The sequence below is a fragment of the Mustela lutreola genome, chromosome 10 (assembly GCF_030435805.1).
Source record: "Mustela lutreola isolate mMusLut2 chromosome 10, mMusLut2.pri, whole genome shotgun sequence".
Lineage (NCBI taxonomy): Eukaryota > Metazoa > Chordata > Mammalia > Carnivora > Mustelidae > Mustela > Mustela lutreola.
The window spans coordinates 20411473-20432441 of record NC_081299.1 but is presented as its reverse complement, the minus strand read 5'-3'; the positions used below and the strand labels follow the sequence as shown (position 1 = coordinate 20432441).

The 20969-nt window shown below is 44.9% G+C and overlaps 1 protein-coding gene and 1 non-coding gene across 3 annotated transcripts; both read right to left on the bottom strand.

The window, feature by feature from the left end:
• Positions 1-1407: 1407 nt before the first annotated feature.
• On the bottom strand, positions 1408-20673 carry PPP1R8 (protein phosphatase 1 regulatory subunit 8). 2 transcript variants are annotated; one of them, XM_059136749.1, is made up of 7 exons: positions 20526-20673; positions 18601-18661; positions 13001-13154; positions 11484-11704; positions 9754-9898; positions 5465-5529; positions 1408-2861 (listed from the first exon to the last, which is right to left on the bottom strand). In XM_059136749.1, exons 1-7 carry the CDS (start codon positions 20579-20581, stop codon positions 2508-2510), a joined length of 1056 nt encoding a protein of 351 aa, XP_058992732.1. In that variant the 5' UTR covers positions 20582-20673; the 3' UTR covers positions 1408-2507. The 2 variants fall into 2 exon arrangements, with proteins under 2 accessions (XP_058992732.1, XP_058992733.1); XM_059136750.1 differs by lacking the exons at positions 11484-11704; positions 13001-13154.
• On the bottom strand, positions 16955-17120 carry LOC131810713 (small Cajal body-specific RNA 1). The gene has a single exon (XR_009345690.1). It is a non-coding gene; the product is annotated as a small Cajal body-specific RNA 1 (non-coding RNA).
• Positions 20674-20969: the final 296 nt, after the last annotated feature.

Sequence of the window (20969 nt, the reverse complement as noted above, 5' to 3'; positions counted from 1 at the left end):
CCACCCTCCCCTGTCCTGGGGAAGGGAACAATGGTCATTCCCTCCCTCCTTAGCTGATGGTCCATGAGTGGACAGGGGACTCCATGGAAACCTGCTTCTCTTGGAGTGGGTGTGCGTCCCAGGTGGGGGAGGCGCTGTGTTCCTCCGCAGAGTCACGCTCACTGGAGCGACGACCATCCGCAGATCCTGGTGGGGAACAGGACGGGCTTAGGCACCTGTGGCCCATCTCGAGCCGCATTAAGGGTAGGAGGCAACTGAGCCCATTTCCGTGGTGCTCGTCTCTGAGAAGTGCTAGGACATGACTGGAATGACTCGGAAGCATGGTGCGGAGGGGCCAGTTTCTCCACACACACACCTCCTTATGTTAGGAACTACCGGATTAAGCCGGTCCTGCTTCCACTGCAGTCAAACGGACCCTTACAGTATCTTGGCAGGCTCGGATATTCTCTGCTGAGCCTTCTCTGAGACAACACTGCCATCCCCAACCCCCAACTAAAATTCTGAAACCAGCAAGGGTTTACTTTATCATCTCAACTACATCTAAACCCTTTAGTGTAACTTCCAGTGAGTTGTCCAGTTTGGGAAACTTTTTTTTTTAAACTTCTTAACCAACCTAGCCCCCAACAGAGCTGCAGGCTGCCCAGCACATCAGTCACCTTCGCCCTGGAGGCTGTGTGAGCCCTCGCTCTGGCTCTGGCTTCAGGCTGGAGTTTCGCTACAGTGGGATCAGGGGGAGGTTTTTTCTCTTTTCTAACCTGTAAAGTGGGGATAAAAACAGGCCCCTCCTTAGGGCTATGGAAATGAAATGACTTGTTGTAAATGGTGGGCAGGGTAGACAGGGCCTTGGTGAGGGGCTGTGACCAGCACGGACAGTCACCTTCACTACAGCTGAAGGCGCCCTTCTAAGACAAGGACCTTCATTTTTACAGAAGCCAGCTAAGAAGTCAGCTTCTTACACAGCTGGGATCTTATGGATCCCTCTTCCTCTGCACTCCTGCCCCCAGTCCGAACTCTCAACCCAAGGGATCTAGAAGCCACTAGGCATCTTTAGGAAAGTCACTCCCGGCATCCGAGGTTGCGGGTACAGACCTCCCCAGGCGAGCGGCCGGAGCCAGAGCACAGGCGGCCAGGCTGGAGCAGTGCCCACCACACACCGGTGGCCTGAGGCCAGGTCTCCCCGTGTCCGTCGCGCAATTCTGCCTCCCAAAGAAGGGCAGCAGGCACCTCTTACCCCATTTTGCTCAGTAAGGCTCCAGTCAGGGAACTGGAATCTCTAATGAGAATTTCGGCAGGGAGCATCTTTATCTGTCGTCATGAAACAGGGCCAGAGCAGTGCCTCCCAAGCCCATCCTCTGCTGCTCCCACAGCAGCCGGAATTCCTTTGGCGACCCAATCACAGCCGGCACAAATGACAAAAGGTACGTTTAATTTACAATGTAATAAAGGTTACAGGTAAAAAGCTACACATAAAGCGTGAAAAGGCCTATTACACAAATGTACAAATCTCTGTACAAAGCTCGTATCACTGTTTGCTACCTTCGTCTCCTAGGTTTGTTAGCTGGGCCCAGTCCTGGAGCTCTGGGTTAGGAGAGCTCTCAGTGAAGGAGGGGAGAGCCGCGGAACCAACATTTAAAAATGTCCTCTTAAAGACATCCGTTATTTGCAAAGTAATCTTTTCCTTTTTAATGGAATTGCTGCTCTGACTGGTCATATCCTTAAAAAATTACCTTCACAACACACTTGAAAAGGAAAGCAAGGCTTTAGCAAGTGGAGGACGGTACTCTGGAATCAAACGAGAAACTTCAGGAAGTGGAGTACTCAGGTGTGACGAGAGAAACAGGTAAAGATCCAACAATACTGTAAGTTTAACTACCCATCCGTGTCTATGGCACTGGTCACAGATGAAGGAAAATCAAAATGTTCTCATTCCAACAGAAAGGACAAAAGAGAAAAAAGCCTAACTATTGGACCTCAAAACCAGTGACCTAGGCAAACATTTCGGAGTTGAAACCTTAGCTTAACTGAAGAATTCTAAACCCCCTTCTGATCGACCTGGGATCCATGGCAACCCCTTTGCTACCTGGGGCTTGCAAGGAAAGTCCACAGAAATCCGGCTGCTGGCCCCACAGGCTGCTGATGCTGCTGCCAGCGCCATGGCTCGAGATCCCACCCGAGGGCCTGGAATCTCCCCTCAGGGTATAGGACTTTAAATCAAAATGACCCTAAAACAAGGGAGAACAGAAAAAGGAGGTCATGGAAGGCCTGGGAAAGAGCCAGGGCAGCCTACTTGGCAGGAAATATGAAACACTGCTCTACACTCGGAGTGTTCTGAAGACAGGTGTTTATGGGCTACTCCCCAGCTTTAATAGTACATGGTTAGGGCCCCAGGAGACATTCTGAAAGACGAGACCGCACACATGGAAAGTTTTCTCCCTAGTTCATTAGCTCCCCCCTCACCCTTCCACCCAATTCCCACCCAATCCCACCCTTCTCCATGACCAAAAATATCAAATCAGTAAGGAAGGTGTGGGCTTCTTGCCCGGCCAAGCCTCTTTTGCATATTTCTTCTTCTTGGGCTCGTTGACGGCTTCGGGGTTATAGACTGCAGGGTTGGGTGCAGGGTTCATGTTCACTGCTGACGGCACGACGGGAGTCAAGTCCACGTCAGGGGCGAGGTTCGGGTATGGCATGGGCAAGCCCCCGATGAGTGCTGTCCCGTGGATGCCGTGTGGCTGGGAGCCGGCTTCACTGTGCGTGGGGGGCAGGCCCCCGTAGAGTCCTCCACTGAAGGCAAAGTTCTGCATGCGCCTGCTCCCCGACTCCTCCAGGCCCAGGGAGCCAGGGCCTTCCACCCGCTTCTTCTGTGGTTCATAAGGAACAGAGGAAGCAAGGGGTGAGGCACAAGACGGTGTTAGTTAGCCTTTTCTATTCCAGTCCTAGAAAACATGGAGAAGGCCCCCAACCCTCTAGCTTGTTTTGTTTCCCAGACGACCTATTTCACTGTCCTTAAGTCTCAGGATTTGAAGAGACCAGACGGTCCCTGTCTAACACGATGGCTCCCGAACACCACTGCCCACAAAGGGTTCACCATCCTACGTCACGCTGAGAAAAATGAAGACAATGTGTGAGCTTTTCATAAAGCAAACCTATCCAGTTTAAGTGACTACTCTTTCTCCTATGGTCATAGCCTTCCTCTCTTCTGATGTTAAAATACCCTTTTAGGAAGCAGAGGTGTTATTAGGTGGTGATAAGAATTCCAGTAAAGGGCGCCTGGGTGGCTCAGTGGGTTAAGCCGCTGCCTTCTGCTCAGGTCATGGTCTCAGGGTCCTGGGATCGAGTCCCGCATCGGGCTCTTTGCTCAGCAGGGAGCCTGCTTCCTCCTCTCTCTCTGCCTGCCTCTCTGCCTACTTGTGATCTCTCTCTGTCAAATAAATAAATAAAATCTTTAAAAAAAAAAAAAAAAAAAAAAGAATTCCAGTAAAAAGCTAGTATCTTCATACTGACAGCCCAATTTTTGAACATTACTCTGAGAGCAAAACAAATCTGTAGTGATGGAAAGTAGTCTACTGCATGCCTGGGGCTGTGAGTGGGGGAAACTGACAGCAAGGGGGACATAAGGGAACTTTCTGGGGTTTCTAATCTATATAATTAGAATAATGGTGGCTACCCATGTGCATACATTTGTCAAAACTCAAACTATACACTTAAAATGTGTGTATTTTATTGTATGTAAATTATAATAAAACTGACAAAGAAGTAAAAATATCTGCTGGTTTTACGCCCTTTTTTTTTTTTAAAGTAATCTCCACACTTAAAGTGGGGCTCAAAACTCACAACCCCCAGATTGAGTCACCTGCTCTACTGACTGAGTCAGCCAGGTGCCCCTTGATGGTTTTGTATTTTTTTCTTAGCGGGGGAGGGGTAGAGGGAAAGAGGGAATCTTAAGCAGGCTCCATGCCTGCAGGGAGCCGGATGCAGGGCTCAATTCCACAACCCTAAGATCATGACCTGAGCCACAATCAAGAGTACTCTTAACCAAATGAGCCACCCAGGAGCCCCTGGTTTTATACTGGAATGATAAGAGAACATTCCAAAGGAAGAAGCAAAAAGAGAAAAGAGCTCTACGAGAAATGTGACATAAATGCTATAGAGATGCAGAGAAACATTCCCTCTAGTACTTTTTCACATTTATGAACATTCACGAAAGATCCCCCTCAACCTTCTACCCGTTTTGGATTAAAAAAGACTAACCAAAAACTTGACATAGGTAATCACACTGTAGTTTATTGCAGTCTGAAGATTTTTTATTTTTTAACGATTTTATTTATTTGACACCAAGAGAGAAAGAGAGAGTACGCGTGCACAAGGAGGAGGAGCAGCAGAGGGATAGGGAGATGCAGATTCCCCGCTCAGCCAGGACCCTGGGATCATGACCTGAGCCAAAGGCAGACACCCAACCAAGCCACCTAGGTACCCCAAGATTTTTTTCTTTTAAAGCGGGATCCACACCCAACATGGAACCAATTCAGGGCTTTAACTCACAACCAATCGTGAGATCAAGACCTGAGCTAAGATCAAGAGCTGGACACTTAGAACTGACTGAGCCACCCAGGCGCCCCTGAAGATCTTTTTTTTAAAGAAGATTTTATTTGAGAGAGAGCAAGAGAAAGTGCAAGCACAAGCAGAGGGAGTAGGAGAAGGAGAAGCAGACTCTCTGATGAGTAGAGACCCAATGTGGGTCTCAATCCCTGGACCCTGGGATCATGACCTGAGCCAAAGGCAGATGATTAACCAACTGGGCCATCCAGTCGCCCCTAAAGACTTTTTTTAAATAAAAGTTTTTAAAATAAAACTTTCTATCACACCTCCGACCATCTTCCAATCACTTCGTGAGCATCTCTAACATCTCACTACTTCAAGGGGCCATCTGCTCCCTTTGGACAGTCCGAGCAGTCACATAGTTCCTCCATGTATTGAGCAATGAGACCATCTCTGTAACTTCTATCTCCTGGCTCTTCAACATATCCGACCTTTCAGCCTAATCCACATCTGGGCTGTCTTTCCTATCCATACCATTTCCAATCACAAAACAAAGGCATGGCCAAAGCTGGAGAGGCCATGCAGAAATGCAACAATACCTCTTCCTCACCGATTAGCTTACTTGGAGTCAGAAAGGCAAGGCTAAAGAAAAGTGGGTCTCTCTGCACCCTGCTGGGAGGTAAATTTACAGACTCCCAGTGTACCACCATTAACACGCAGCATCAAGCTGGCAGTCACCTGCGGTCTTTCTACAGCACTCCAGGATCCCCTAGATTCAGGTGGAATGAAAGTATTTCCACATGATGAAAAGCAAAGAATGTGTTTTAAAATTAAGCACACAATGAACACTTACCTACAAATAAAAGAGTGGATTTTTAAACCAGACTGTATGGCATTTCAAATACTGTTACAACATGCTTCCTACCTTGACTGGGACCACTGCAGTCTGCACCATGTTCCGGAAGCGACCGACTGAGGGATCCACATCCTCTGCAGAAGATAACAAGATTGGGTTAGTGTGATGCTCTGCTGGAAAGATTAAGGGAACAGGACCCACTGCAAACAAAGTAATCACAACTCTTATCAAAACAGAGAAACGCAGTGAACACTTCAAGTGCTTACTCAGTGCTGGCACTGTGTTAAACCCTCACAGCCCTACGAGGCGGGCACTACCAGTTAGCACCTAACAGACATGCTCGGGCCTGATGGGTGAAGTGCCTGGTCCAGTCACCCTGCTGGGGAGTGGAGGGACCAGGGTTCACGTCCAAGCGGTCAGAAACAGGCCTGGGCTCTGGACCACTGCGCTGTACTGCCTTTCCCAAATTCTTTTCCATTCCATATACATCTCTCTTTGAAGGGAGAAACCAAAGAGTAGATTTGGTCAATCCCATGCTAGTGATAACACAGTGACACGTGACACATGGGAAGGGATCACACACCACGTACCTTGCCAGTGCCTGCTCTTAGCAAACACCAGAAATAGGATTCAGGCTCAGGGCTTCCAAGTTAACCCGGCCTTGTGACCTGAACAACTGTACACAGTCAAGACTTACTAAAGGAGCTGAAGCCCAGTGTTCAGGCAGGGTGGAGAGCAGCCCCCTTTTCACGGGGTACACACACACTATTGGCTCTAGCCTGATTCACTGCAGGAAGAAAGTGCTAAGACCAAGGAAGGGACATGCCTGCAGTAACGCTCTCATGCCTCATTTACTGGACATCAAGCATAGAAAGAAAGAGCAAGATACTGTCCTGCCTTTAAGAAGTTCACAGCTGAAAAATATAGGCTACAACATAACGGAGCGGTGCAAGATAGCATTTCTGGAGCACACAGGAGACGAGTGGCCTGGATCACCTTGGATGAACCGGACCTTTCTCGCCAAAGGCTGGGGGTGTAGAAAAAGGCAGGCAGACTTATTATCATTACTGAAAAAATAACTCCATGCACCCTTTGTCTTAATATATGCGTAGGAAAGGAACTGTTTCCCTAATAGGAGCTGTACAGCTTATTTTATTTTTTTATTTTAAAGATTTTATTTATTTATTTGACAGAGAGAGAGAGAGAGAAATCGCAGGCAGAGAGAGATGGGGAAGCAGACTCCCTGTTGGGCAGAGAGCCTGATGCGGGGCTCGATCCCAGGACCTTAGATCATGACCTAAGCCGAAGGCAGAGGCTTAACCCACTGAGCCACCCAGGCGCCCCTGTACAGCTTATTTTAAATGCAAAGAGGGGGTCTGCTATTCAAAGAAAACACTCCTATGAATCCCTTTGAACAAAGATTCAGTATTTGAGTAATTAATCCCTGGTTTATTTAGTAAGTCTGGTTTTTTATGATGCCTCCAAACAAGAGACCCTGTCTTTGTTCAGTGAACGAACAATCAAATGACTTCTACATAGAGGAAAGAAGGAAAGATATCCAGGCTCATTAGGAAAAAGACAAGGTTTCTAAGAAAAGCATTCTCCCTTACCTTTTTCCTCATCCCCATAGGAGCCCTGTTCCAACCATCCCTTTAGCAAGGCAAGCGACATGAAGCAGAAGAGCAGCCTGGGCTGGCTCATGGGGTATGCGCCCCACGTGTGCAAGTGCAACAGGCCTACAGAGGAGCAGGCTCACTCTCTGGGGGACCCCGTCCTGGGTTGCGCTGGCTGAACAGTGCTAGGGCCTCTCACCCTCTCCTCATCTCTGGCCACTCCACTCCAAGAAAGAGGATACACCCATTCCATGAGATCTCTGCTCCTCGAAGCTCTCTGCTACTACGTCGACCTCTGGTACAGGAGTGGCGGCGTGGATAAAATGCAAAAGCAGGGCTTGATGACAGTGGGGATCATGGCTAACATCTGTCAGTGGCCTAATGAGTGCCAAGCGCTGATCTAAAGTATTTATACATGGATTAATCATTCAGCCTCCCACCAATCCTGTGAGGCTGATATCTGTTAAGTCACTTGGTCAACGTCACAGAGCTTATACTAAGTGAAGAGGTCCATTTCAAACCCAGGTCCTCTTAACTGTTATGCTGGGCTCTGTCTGAATATACATTTCACTCCACGGAAATGATTTCTTCTTTTTTAAAAAAATTTTTTAAATGATTTATTTATTTGAGAGGAAGAGGGAGCGACAGCATAAACATACAAGGGGAAGGGCAGACAGAGAGACAGAGAAAGAAACTCCAGCAGACTCCACGCTCAGCACAGAGCCCAACAAGGGGCTTGATCCCACAATCCTGAAAACACAACCTGAGCCAAATCCAAGAATGGGATGCTTAACTGACTGAGCCACTCAGGTGCCCCCCAGGGCAATAATTTTCAAGGAGAAAAACAGCAGACCAGACCCTGAGTTCTAAAGGGGATTTAAAAGACTGACTAGTCCAGGGGCACCTGGGTGGCTCACTGTGTTAAGCCTCTGCCTTCGGCTTGGATCGTGGTCTCAGGGTCCTGGGATCCAGCCCCATGTTGAGATCTCTGCTCAGCGGAGAGCCTGCTTCCCCCTCTCTCACTACCTGCCTCTCTGCCTGCTTGTGATCTCTCTGTCAAATAAATTAAATCTTAAAAAAAAAAAAAAAAAAAAAAAAAGACTGACTAGCCCAGTGATTCCCAAATTGCTGGCTGTTTATCAGTACAAATAAGAGCTTGTTTAAAACTATAAAATTTCTAGGTCCAACCCATAGGAATTCTTATTCAATAGGTTCTGGGGCCCAGAAGTGTTTTCCCAACTGGTCACTCAGCCCCTGCCTGAACACTTCCACTGGGCACCCACTGCTTGGATAGTAACCCTCTACTTCACACCAAACGGATGCCTGGATCTTTCATATGGCTCTTTTTGACTCTTCTTCTAAATATAAGAAGGATTTGTTGTTTCTTTTTATGCTGAGCCAAATACTTGCTATTCACTGGCTCTAGGTTTGCCCACTCCTTCCTTCCTAAGGTCAGCCCCACAAATATCCAACTATGGCGGCCTTGCCTCAAGCATGCCCCCCCCCCATTCCTAGCATTTGGGGGACAGTCTTCCATAGCTCTGCATCTCCTTCTCCCTCAGGAACTACACAACACATTTGAGGGTTGAGGCTGTGTTTGCATTTGGTAACCTGTCTGGGTAAGTTCTGCTCAGAACGCAGATGAGTGGGGTTACTGTCCCCTACTCTTCTATGAACTAAGCACTTGCTTAGTTTCCAGATGCCCCTGATGGCTCATTCAATCAACTGAACTCGCCAGATTTTTTTCATGAGCTGTCACTGGGATGGATCCTCTCCACTGAAATAACTGGTATTTTTGAACCTAAATGTAGGACCTGAAAGTTATTCTCACTGTTATTTCCTTTGGGAAGTAAAAGCAACTTATTAGTTTGGGATCCTTGTTTCTATCCATTGAGACTGATTTCTAACAAGGTTTTCAGAATCTCAAATTCATCCTCATTATACAAATGATACTTCCTGGCTTGATGTTATCTACCTACCAGGTACTTGACGTACAATTTGAGACCAAGAAATGGATGTTGAATGATGGAACAAACTGGTGGAAGTGGCGGCCTTCCCATAAACAAGATGCTCTCATCTTGCTGACACTACGGTACAAACTCTCTACACATTACTTCCTTACAGAGAAGCAAGTCTTTCGTGCACCTAATGGTGGCAGCAGAAGGCTCTCCAATGTTAGAGTTACCACTCACACTTAGAATTCCACAAAGAGGGTGCCTGGGTGGCTCAGCTGGTTAAGCAACTGCCTTGAGCTCAGGTCATGATCCTGGAGTCTCAGGATCAAGTCCTGCATCAGGCTCCCAGCTCCATGGGTAGTCTGCTTCTCCTTCTGACCTTCTCCCCTTTCATGCTCTCTCTCACTGTCTCTCTCTCAAATAAAAAATCTTAAAAAAAAAAAAAAGAATTCCACAAAGAAAGTAATGCTCTACTCTGAGGTAAAACACAACAAACAACTCTATTTCAGCCTCCACTGTGACACCGACCTACTGGATCATGTGGGACTTAGAGCCTGGCTCTGTTTACTGAGTTACATAGGCCCTTCCGCTATTTCTATTACATTGCAACTGCATGATGCTTGAGGGCTGCAGGGCACACCATCAGTGACCTGTAAGAATTCTCATTCCTTAATATAGCACTGGTTATCCTACACCTTGTTGAGAAACATTACAACCAGCCTACACATTGCACACACTATTCTCAGAGGTCACAGCTTTGTCATCGGAAGAAGCTAGGAAGACACCTCACCTGGGTTGATGATCTCATCATCCTCACTGAAAGTCACCCGCGAGTTCTTCCTCTTCCTCTTTGGTCTCTGAATGTCAAGATTCCCCTCCTCAATGGTCAGGGTGGAAATCCGCTTGTTGTGGGCAGTGTTGAACTCTGTCAGGTTCTAGGCCAGGGTTCACACAAGACAGACAGGAGTCAGTACACAGGCGATCTGAAGAATATACAGCTAAATAAAGGGCAAGAAGGCTTTAGGAGCGAACATTAACTTCTCCAGGCAAACAAGTTTCTCTTGTATTCAGGAAAAACTCATTAATGGCCTTAGACTGCTACTATTAACAAGCCTCTTTCGACAAAATATGGAACATCCTGACTAGTGGGGCAGTGATGGTCAAAAGGAGGTGAAGAACCTTGAGTTGAGAACAGGTCATCTGTGCAAATATCACTGAGGTGAGGTTCTGTTTTTGGGGGAAAAGACTATCATGTCTTCATGCTGAGAATCAAAGAACGTGACTCGGAGGAACTCTACGAACTGCCTTAAAGTAATGAAACAGAGATGAGAGAGGGCAACTGACAGCATCTTTCCCAGCAGCTCTCCCCACTGAAGCTCAGAAGGACAGGGCCAGAGCACTTAATATTTGGCAGTAATAGTTTGTCGCAACCCGGCCCTGTGTACGGCCCCATTTCTATTCATAACCACCCATCTATTTCAATGATTAACTTGGCCTCAGCACTGCTGCCTGCCTCTTCCCAATTCCCTGGACTTATTCCAATCTGCACTGCAGTCTGAGACACTCCAAAAGTCTTGAGAAGGAACACCCAGGGCAGACCTAACAAACTAAACTTAAAAGACAGGGAAGCAGGGGAGCAACCTGGAGGAAAGATGGGCAAGAGTGACTCTCAGCAAGGTGCCCAGCTACGAGGCTACTTTTTTAGAACAAATAACTTCTAAATGATAAGATTTTTGTTGTGCTTTTTTCCTAAGGGCCGGGAAACTGCCCGGAGGAACAAGAGGTAAATGCACGAGGATGGCTGAGGACATGCTGGCATTCGGTCTACATGAATAGACCAGTTACACCAGTGCAGTGAGGGATACGTTAAGGACAACAGCCACATCATAAACCACTGGGGCTAGCCTCTAGAAAATCACATCCTGTAAATTCACGGCCTTTGGACAGCTAGGTCCATAAGACCAAAAGCAATCTAGTTCTACTCAGAGATTCTTGGGCCTTTTGAACCATATCAAAAAAAGCAATGTAAATGAACAAAAGCTTCAGTCTCTCTCCTGTGATGTCTAACAGAACTTTCTGAGTGACAGAAATGTTCTATATCATTGTCATTCAATATGGTAGTCGCTAGCCACATGTTGACTACTGAGGACCAGAAATGTGGTTAGTAGCTACCACACTGGACAGGGCAGCTCTAGAAAAGTCCAACTCCCAGCCTTGGCTTCTAACATCCAGTGATGGGGCACAGACTACCATGAAGGTCTGACAGGAACTCCTCTCAAGGCCCAGCTGGACATAACCAAGCCCACACAGCACAGTTGTGCATCATATCTAGCACCACGTGTGCACAGGTGCATCATATCTAGCAACTCTGTATGGCAAAATGGCAGAGGCCCACTATTGCGCTCAAGAAAATTTCCCGATGCTAAGTCACTGGCGTTTCGAGCTGCACAAAACAGCTACATACTGCAAAAACCAGAGTCCCCAAAGACAAAACAACAGCATAGATGGACGTAGAATTACATCAAGCTCAGTCTCCTCCTCTGGAAGCCCCAGTAAGCCCTTGAGCTCATCGTCCTCTCCACCCATCTTCTCATCTCCCTTCACAGCTGATGGCAGTGTCTGAGGCTTCTCACGGAGAGTGTAGGCCCTTGTGGATGCGCCAAACGAGACTGTGGAATCGATGGGAATCTGCTGAGGCTTGTGAGGTTCCAACCGAATGTGACCCAAGAAAGTGCCGTGTGCTGGGAATAACCAAATCAGAAATATAAGAGAGAAAAACAGAAACAAAAACCAATCTGAGTTGTAGAAGGGCAAGTAGCTCCTCCCAGCACATCATTTTTGCTTTTTAAAATGAAAATAGCACTGGGTCCACTTTGCATCCCTTGTCATGGGTCACAATGAAAAGGACACTCTTCACTGAGTCTTGAATCTCTTCAGTGGATTTCTTACACATCTCCAGACCTGTCGTTACCCCACAGAACAAAGACCACGGCTCGCTCTCTGGTGCCAGGTAGGTTTGGCTTCATTCTGGGTCCAGCAGGCATGGCACTAACCCAGCAACAGCCATGCCCCACAAGGCAGAAGACAGGCACTGCTGTGGTCTGACCTCTCCAGCCCCAAGTGTAAGGAAAATAAGAACTTCTGGCCTGGTAGCAGTTATGTTTGGGTTTTCCCAGGGCAACGAAGGACATTGGCTGAAACAGGTGCAATATGTATGCCAAGATAAGCCAAAATTCTACTGGAGAGACTCAGTGTTTTCTCATGTCAGCATTCTGCATGTTACAAAATGGAGAGAAAAGATGCGATAAATTTGCAAGTAAGTACTTACGAGACAAGGCTCTCCAAGGCCATTATATAAGCACACTGGGGGTATACGTGTGTGTGTGTTAGGGGAGGGAAGAAAGAGTAGCATATGATCAGCCCAGGAGCAGGCTTTACATTTTACATTATATTGAAATGTGGGCAAACTGAACAAACTTCAGAGCCCCATGCAGTTAAGTCTCAAGTGCATATCTGGGATTATCTTTGGCAAAGATGAAAATCTTACTCGGAGTGTGCTCACAGAATTAAAATTGGTATTATTAGTAGTCAGAGCAAAATGCAGCTGGAATAAAGAACCCACTATAAAAAATTAAATTTTGCTCAAAGTAAGTATTTTTTAATGTCCTGCAATACTACTCTAATACATTAACGTAACTTTCCACAGCTTCTGCTTAAACCAGACCACAATTTTATCGCAGTCCTATGAACACCTGAATACCCGGAGCCCGTGGTTCCTGGGTACGTTTTTTTGTTCTCTGTATATACCTATTGCCATTCCAGGAAATGATTCCCCAAAACCCTCTTCTCTCTCTAGTCATCAATTATTTCAGGAAAATGAGAGCTATCACAGAAACAAAGAGCTCATTTAAAAACCAAACATAAGCTTCTTCCTTGATGAGCAATAAAACATGATTTCAAAACTGAAGAACCCAAAGAGTATTTGCACATTGCCCCAAAGGGAATGTGTGAAACAGGATGGGATGTAAGTTACTTACTACTGTTGAGATCTATTAGGAAAACTCTCTTCAGATGCTTGTGGTAGACCAAGGCAGCGTGGACCCGAGAGCAAGACTGGTGGTCAATGGTAAAGTCACACAAATCAGGGTTTCTCCCAAATAAGTAATACTTCTTCTCATCAATAATCAGTTTCTAAATAAATATTAAATTAAATATTACTTAAATCTTGTTTCAACAGGGTTCAGCAAAAATTCTTCCAATCTAGTAAACAGAGAATCTTGAGTAGATAAAATTCCTTGCCCCATGGTGAAAACAAAATTATTTCCCACTATTCTTCAAGATAAAAAGCTCAGAATAATATACTAGCATTTTTGGGGGGTGAATTGTAATTAATCTCCCCAAATGCAGTGGTTAAATATCTTGTGTTGGTACGAAAAGAACTTTTCTTAATTCTATTAGATGAATGTAGCCTGTGGGAGTGGCGGTCTTCCACCCATTGGAAATTTAAGATTTTACTAGATCTTAATTTTAGGTCAACCAGGAAACAAGAAGTACAAAGCATGACTACAAAGTAATGAGAATGCTATTCAGAAAACCTACATTCAGATGAATAGTAACAACTGGTGAGGAAAGGAAAGGGGTGTAAAAACCTATGGGTATTTTTTTTTTTTTTTTTTTTTTTTTTTTTTAAAGATTTTATTTATTTATTTGACAGAGAGAAATCACAAGTAGGCAGAAAGGCAGGCAGAGAGAGAGAGGAGGAAGCAGGCTCCCTGCTGAGAGAGAGAGCCCGATGCGGGACTCGATCCAGGACCCTGAGATCATGACCTGAGCCGAAGGCAGCGGCTTAACCACTGAGCCACCCAGGCGCCCCACCTATGGGTATTTTAATCGTGCTGCCATAGCCCCAGAGTATTTTTGGAACCCTCTTTAGGAAGTACAATTACATTACATATCATGGTATGGGTATTTAAATCCAACTTCATTGGCCAAAAAAAGTATTACTCTAAGTTAACTCTAAATAAGTATTTGTTATATCCAAACATAGAACTACTTCATGGGGCAAAGATTTTCTAGGTCTGGGTTAGAAGGGTATGGGGATTAACACTGACTGACAGACCCTTTACTGCTAGGCATTTTAAGCATGATATCATCTAATTCTCAAAACAACTCTGTGAAACAAGTATCACCTCTATTGTTAAAGACAAGAACACAGATGGAAAGAGATGAAGTCACTCATCCAAGGTGACCCAGCTGGTTAAGTAGCAGAGCTGGGATTTGAACTCAGGTGAGAATGACCTGCAATGCCAATATTGTAAAGAATGTGCCATTGTCTGAAACAATTCTAAGAGATGAGCTCTAGAACGTTTCTAGACACTGCTATGGCACGAAAAAGAATCTAAAACTATAGAATGACCCAATATAATATCATAAAAGGAGATTTCACAGACCAGCAAACTATTATTTAAAAAAAGCTATGAGGAGAGTAGGAGCTGATGTAGCACTGTTAACTTTTGACTTTGCCAAATAAGAACATTAAAAAAAAAACTGTCACCAATTAGTATCATCGTAATCATTTTATAAAAGAAGGTCATTTCAACATCAAGTAAGTAGGAAGGATAAGGATAAAGGACATTGTTTGAGCCCATTTTAGCTTTATGGAACACTCACATTATCCTTATTTTTATTTATTTATTTTTAAACTTTATTTAAGTAATCCCTACACCCAATGTGGGGCTTGAACTCAATGACCCCGAGATCAAGAGTGGCACGTTCCACCAACGGAGCCAGCCAGGCTCCCAATCCTTATCTTTCTTTAACCCTGAATCAGTAAAGACTTTGCTGGTTGGCTGTAGACTGGGTTGTTATAGATGAAGGACTCTAGATGAATTACACTTCTCCCAGTTCCAAAAGTCTGTAACTTGACCACTCAAGAAAATGTTTGTGCTTTTCCTTTACACACAAGGTCTCCTTAAGCTCTAGTTCACATTTCACACTACACTCCTCCTAAAATCCCCAAGAGAAGATAGCACGAAGCTGAGTAGAGAAACAGTCAAGTTAGGTAGGACCCAAGAGGCTTAGATTTCATTCCTGGCTGTATCACTGAACGCACAGTGGGCCACCATTCTCCCCCATGCTTTAGTGTTCCTCTTGTGAATCCAGAAATATATCCCCTACGGATACTGCAGCAACTGCACAACACTTCGGTGCCATGCACTGTGCTAGGTTTCCTGCTGTGTCCCTTCATCTCCACAACCACTCTGTGCAGGGGGCAGATACTTTTATTCTTATTTGATTTTGATGATCAAGTTGAGCCAAAAGAAGATAATTAACATATTCAAGTTCAGGCAACTAAACACAGTAGTTGCCTCCTTATCTGCAGGGGATACCTTCCAAGACCACCAGCAGATGCCTGAAACCTCCTATAACACCAAATCTTACATCCTGTGTCTTTTCCTATATGTACATACCTGTAATAAAGTTTAATTTATTAATTAGGCACGGTAAGAGATTAACAACAATAATAAAAAAGAACAACTTTAACAATATACTGCAATAAAAGTGAATGTGAATGTGGCAACTCTCTCAGAATATTTTATTGTACTATATATTAATAATTAATATATTATTGTACTATACTCAATATATACTCATCATTCTGGTGATGATGTGAGATGATAAAATGCCTATGTGACGAGATGAAGTGAGGTGAATGACAAAGACACTGTGACACAGCATCAGGCCACTACTGATCTCTGACATGTCAGGAGGATCAACTGTGTCAGTAACTGAAATGGTGGGAAGCAAAACCATGGATAATGGGGGATACTACTGATTTTTAAGCTGGATTAGAGATCCAGGTCCATCTTCTTCAGAGTCCAAGCTCTTTTAGCCACTACATTATATAGTTTCTTCACTCTACCTACATCAAAAAAAATGCACCATCAGGCAAGGAACATTTTAAGAAGTGAACAAGTACTATGGGTCGCATTGTTAATTTTTCTTTTAACTATCACTTACCTAGTCTCTTCCAAGCTTAGTCTTAAGGCTCAACTGGTTCAAGCTAGTCTAGGTATGTGGGTCACCTCTGGGAAACTTTGTCCAGCAGTGCCCATCTACTGCTGGCAGAGCCTGTGCAAGGTCCGTACCACTATGGAGCACTGAGACTGAACCACAGCCTGACAGCTCAATCAACCATCCAACGTCACTACCAAGTTTTAATGTTTAGGTTAAAAATAGGACATTGATTTAGAACTGAGAGATCCTTGAAATTTCAACATCTTGTTCTTTCCAGGTACTGTCTATGCAGGCTGAATCTCACAGCATTTTTTGTTTATATTTACATGCACACAGATTATGTATGCACAAAACTTCAATTTGCTAACTACAGTGCCCACAGGCTGGTCTCAAGGAAGTAATATGTAAGATCACCCACTCCTGGGTTCTAATGTAACACCAACCAGATTTAGGTGTCCGGTCACCTAACCTGTATCTCCAGGTGGGAAAGGAGATACCAGGTTATCTCCTGGTAATCTGGTGGGGTGGGGGTGGGGAAGGAGAAAGGGTCTCCAAATTAAAAAGATATACATTCATTAGTAAAGGGATCTCAAGGGATGCTTTGGGTGGCTCAGTGGGTTAAGTGTTTGCCTTTGGCTCAGTCATGATCCCAGGGTCCTGAGATTGAGTCCCACATCGGGTTCCCTGTGCAGTGGTGAAGCCTGCTTCTCCCTCTCCCTCTGCCTGCCGTTTCCCCTGCTTGTGCTCTTTCCCACTCTCTCTCTGTCAAGTAAATAAATAAAATCTTAAAAAAAAAAAAAAAAAAAGTATCTCAATTACAGGAATGTTCAAATATATGGGGGTAATAGTATAACTTAGAATCAAGGAAATGTGTTAATTCTTGAATGATACCAACTGAACAAAATAATACATTGCTCTTTCAATAGTAACTAACACCACAATTTCTTGCCCAGCTATCGCTAGTAACAGTATTCAGTTGTGCCTCTGAGTTATAACTCAGAGTGTGTCTTTACACACTGGGCTTAAGAGACTCATGGCTTTTGTTTTAATATTGCACTTCTTAAACCCAGCTATCACAACACATCACAAGCCTTTGACACAAGGCTAGGATATAGATAGCCCGGTTAGTATCAAGTGCTGCCTAAACCCTTAAAAATAAGCACATCTTAGGTCTACTCCCCTCAGAAACAATACAGTGACACCTAAGGATTGTAACTTGACAATTGTGTGGCAACTGAGCATACCTAAGAGCACTGAAAGACAGAGAAGATGATCAGTTAGAAACCAGTAATCAGAGGGATGTTTGACAAATTAGTGCTTTGAAAATATAAATTATTTCACAAAGGAATGTGATATTAGCTTTAAGGCTATGCCTCATTGTTTCTACTACAAACTAAAGATTTACTAAATTCTAGTATGAAAATAAATTCCTTTATGTCTTCAAAGCTTCACGCTATTTAGCAACAATACTTTACATCTGTGGAACAGTTTGTAGTAAAAAAGACAGACATTTTAGCTAAATTATTTCCTTGAATAATCTGGGTGTTTCGTAACCTCTAAAATAGAAGAACTCAACACAAAAGGCCTCTATCAGTGACTGGCTAATGGTATGATGAATTAACAGAATTCATCACAACTCATGCCTTAATAATTTGCAAAACACCTGGGTCTCCTTCAGATCTCAGATGCCTTTCAACCATGGAACATCTTGATCTTTACTATACACACCAAAGAAAACCAACTGCATTCAATAATGGGGCCTTTGAAACTAAATTCTGCCTAAGTAAGCAAACATAAAATTGTCTTAAGACATGGAGACTCACAACTCCATGGTCATAGGGCCATAATCTCCATTTCTTGGTAAGTAAATGGCACCATAAGGATTAAAAAAACTTACAGAACCTAAGAGCTAATCAAAATTCATGTTCTCTTGAAGTTCCATGTGGTGTCCATTCTAAAGACTTGTATAAAAGCTGGAATTCTGCTAAACTTTTCCAGTATAGTACTTATTTCAATTATAGCCATGTAATTTTTGTGTGATTGTGTTTCTTACCATGTTTGTTTTGTTCACTGTTGTAGTCCCTCCTCTGCTGAGTACAATGACTGGCGTACAGTAAGCATTCAATAAATGTTTTGAATGAATGAATGAGTTTCATCACCATGCCATTCTCTTTTCTGAGCAATCGTCTTAGCTTACTATATTTCTCTGAAGGGCTTGGGCTTGAATTTTCAGCATAAAAGGAACTTAAAAGTGAAATGCAATCTACATCATTCACTTTCTTCTACACTTACTGCATATCTTGCAACTTCCACACAACTCCATGTACTCAGAAAGACAGAATTCCCCAAGCCCAGTTTCATAGGGACCCATAAGCTTATGATCAATTAAAACCCTCATCTGGAAGGTGAGAGAAGTCACCAAAAAATGAGTGTCTGTGGGAGATACCAGGTTTGAATGTGTTATATCACCATGTGCTTTTAATAGGAAAAAAAAAAAAATCAGGATGAACGAAAGTAGCATTGGTGGAAAACAAAGCACAGGAGAGGGGGTGGAAAAGTGAGTCATTGGCAAAAATGTTTAGTGTGATGAGAAAAAAAGGGAAGACAAGTATTTCCATACCTCAATTAGCTTGTCTCCTTTGACTACATCCAGATGTAAACCAGGTGGGGGTTTTCCTGCCCTGAAAAATAAGAGTGAGAACAGCATTTTCAGGATGAGTTTGTAAATGTCGTTTACAATCACCGTCCCATTCAACAATGCAGCTCTTCTACCAGCCTATAATTAGTTCATGTTCAAGCAGAAATGTCATCTACTTCACTGTTATTACAGCTCCTTTCTACATCTGACACTTCCCCAGTGATTCAATTGCTCTAAAACAGACTTTACTGGATCTGTATTTAGAGCAGCACCAAAGAAACCTATATTTTAACACTGGATATCAACCTCAGAGAAAAAGCAGCACAAAGAGCCCAAGTACTACAGCTAGGGTAGTTTGGCTACTTGGAGTTTGAATCTAAGATTTACCACTAATACCCTATAAAGGTAAAATAAATCAGTTGGTGAGTGGGTCTGGTCAAGATTAGTCTCATCACAGAATAAACAGAGGGTACTGTCCTGAGCTCCTGAGACCAAATCAGGGGTATAAAATTATAGGGAGCTAAGGCAATCCAAAAGCATGCCCATAAAACCAGGTACCAATAAATACAAAAGATGTTTGTCACTTTTGAACAGGTCTTCCTACAATGGCATGTTTAAGGAACTGTTCTCTATATTTCTTTTAACACCATTCATGGGGGATACATATACGTCAAAACACCAAACAGTGCCTGGTGCATACCAGACTCCGAGGAAATGGTAGGTGATCTCAATTAGTCTCTTCTAACTCTAAGTTTAAGTCCTGGTCCAACTTTAAGTCCTGGTCCAAATCAATGCAGCAAGGGACCAAAAATAGGCATACAATTTGTAGAATGAAACAACTGGGTACTAAAAAATGCAGAAGGACCCAGAAAACGGCCACCCTTTCACTTGCTTCTGGTCTTTGTTCCTTTTAAGTTTGAAGAAAGAACAATCTTGCCAGAGCCCCTACATTTGCAAGCGCACACACAATGCATCCTCATCCATCTAACTGAAGATGCAACACAGTCATCTCTCCTGCCCCAAATCCTCTACCGTAGCTGAAAGGGCAGTGTACTGGACAAAAGCTCATTTTGTATGGAAAAAGGAGTGTTAAATGTTACATCCACAACATCCTTTCTGAACTCCTACTATGTGCCTGGCTTAGGCCCAGGAGCTAGGAACAGGAAGATGAATCAGACAGCCCTTGCCCTTGAGGAGCTCCCTATAAAGGGAAAGAGATAGAAATAAGCATAAACTGTGATGAGCTACAGCAGAAACATTTCTCTCGGATGGGTCTCCTTGCAAGGCAATTCATATGTATCCATCTTGTACCTTGCTTAAAGACTAAATTAAATTCCTCCATTGTTCCCAAGAGCTTGAGAAGGGTTGAAAGGGGTTCATCCCAACAACTACTGCCTGCCGGCTTCGAGGTGGGTCAGAGCCGTCCCTGCCCTCAGGGCGCTTCCCGTCTGCGGGAGACAGACAAGTACCGCAAAAGAGATGCAGCAACGACAGAGGGATGCGGGGCACTGAGCTTGGGCTGGGGCCGGGAAGCGGGCTCGTGCGCGCTCGGGACAGAAAGCAGGGGGGCAGGTACCGTGCTCCACAAGAGCACCAGGCACTCACTCAGGAGTTGAGGTAAGTTCGGGGCTAAGGCCCCGAAGCGCCCCGGCAACCGGCTGATCGCCCAAGGGACTGCCTAAGCGAACACCTCAGAGCCCCCCAAGTCTGGGTTTCCTCAGTTTCTGGGCCCGGGCTCCAGGCTCCCGGTTCCTCCACACGCCGCCCGGCCCGACGGGCAGTTCTCCCTCAATCAGTTCCAGCGTCTCTGAGCCGTTCGGCTTGCTGCGAGAAATAAGCCGCCCTGCCAGGCCGAGCCAAGCCGGACCGGGCCAGGCCACTCCGGCCCTGGCCGCCCCGCCACTCACCAGGTCGGGCAGTCGAACAGCGGGAGGCTGGAGCCGGAGTTCGCGGCTGCCGCCATCTTGCGTCTCCCCCTCCCATTTGGCGGGCCCTAAGCACGCCGGGAAACTGGAAGACCCGAGAGGAGAGGCGGCATCCCAGCAGTCCGTGCGTACGCACGCGCGCGGGTGCGCGCACGTACATCTACGCACGCGTAGGACGTGTCTAGCGGCCGTGGAGACTGGGATGTGGTTTTTAAGTTCTTTTTCGCTGTTTTGAGACAGCTGGCCTTCTCTGGAAGAGTCTCTAGAAGAGTTTCGGGAGGGTAGGGCATTTCTTGACCGGGGAGTGTCTGAGGAAAGAGGCTTGTAAGGAGAGGTATCGGTCTACCCTGTGTTCTCTTCCAGACATGCCGCTGGGCTCTAAAGTCTTGGGACCCTGTCCTTGTGCTGGGCTTGCGCCATCAGCCT

What these genes read in the sequence shown, in the direction of transcription:
- PPP1R8 (XM_059136749.1), bottom strand. Translation starts at nt 20,581, where the DNA reads ATGGCGGCAGCCGCGAACTCCGGCTCCAGCCTCCCGCTGTTCGACTGC. An exon ending in AAGGAGACAAGCTAATTGAG is followed by an intron (nt 13,155 to 18,600) that starts GTATGGAAATAC and finishes ATATTTATTTAG; the next exon opens with AAACTGATTATTGATGAGAA. An exon ending in AGGAGGAGACTGAGCTTGAT is followed by an intron (nt 9,899 to 11,483) that starts GTAATTCTACGT and finishes ACCCTGGCCTAG; the next exon opens with AACCTGACAGAGTTCAACAC.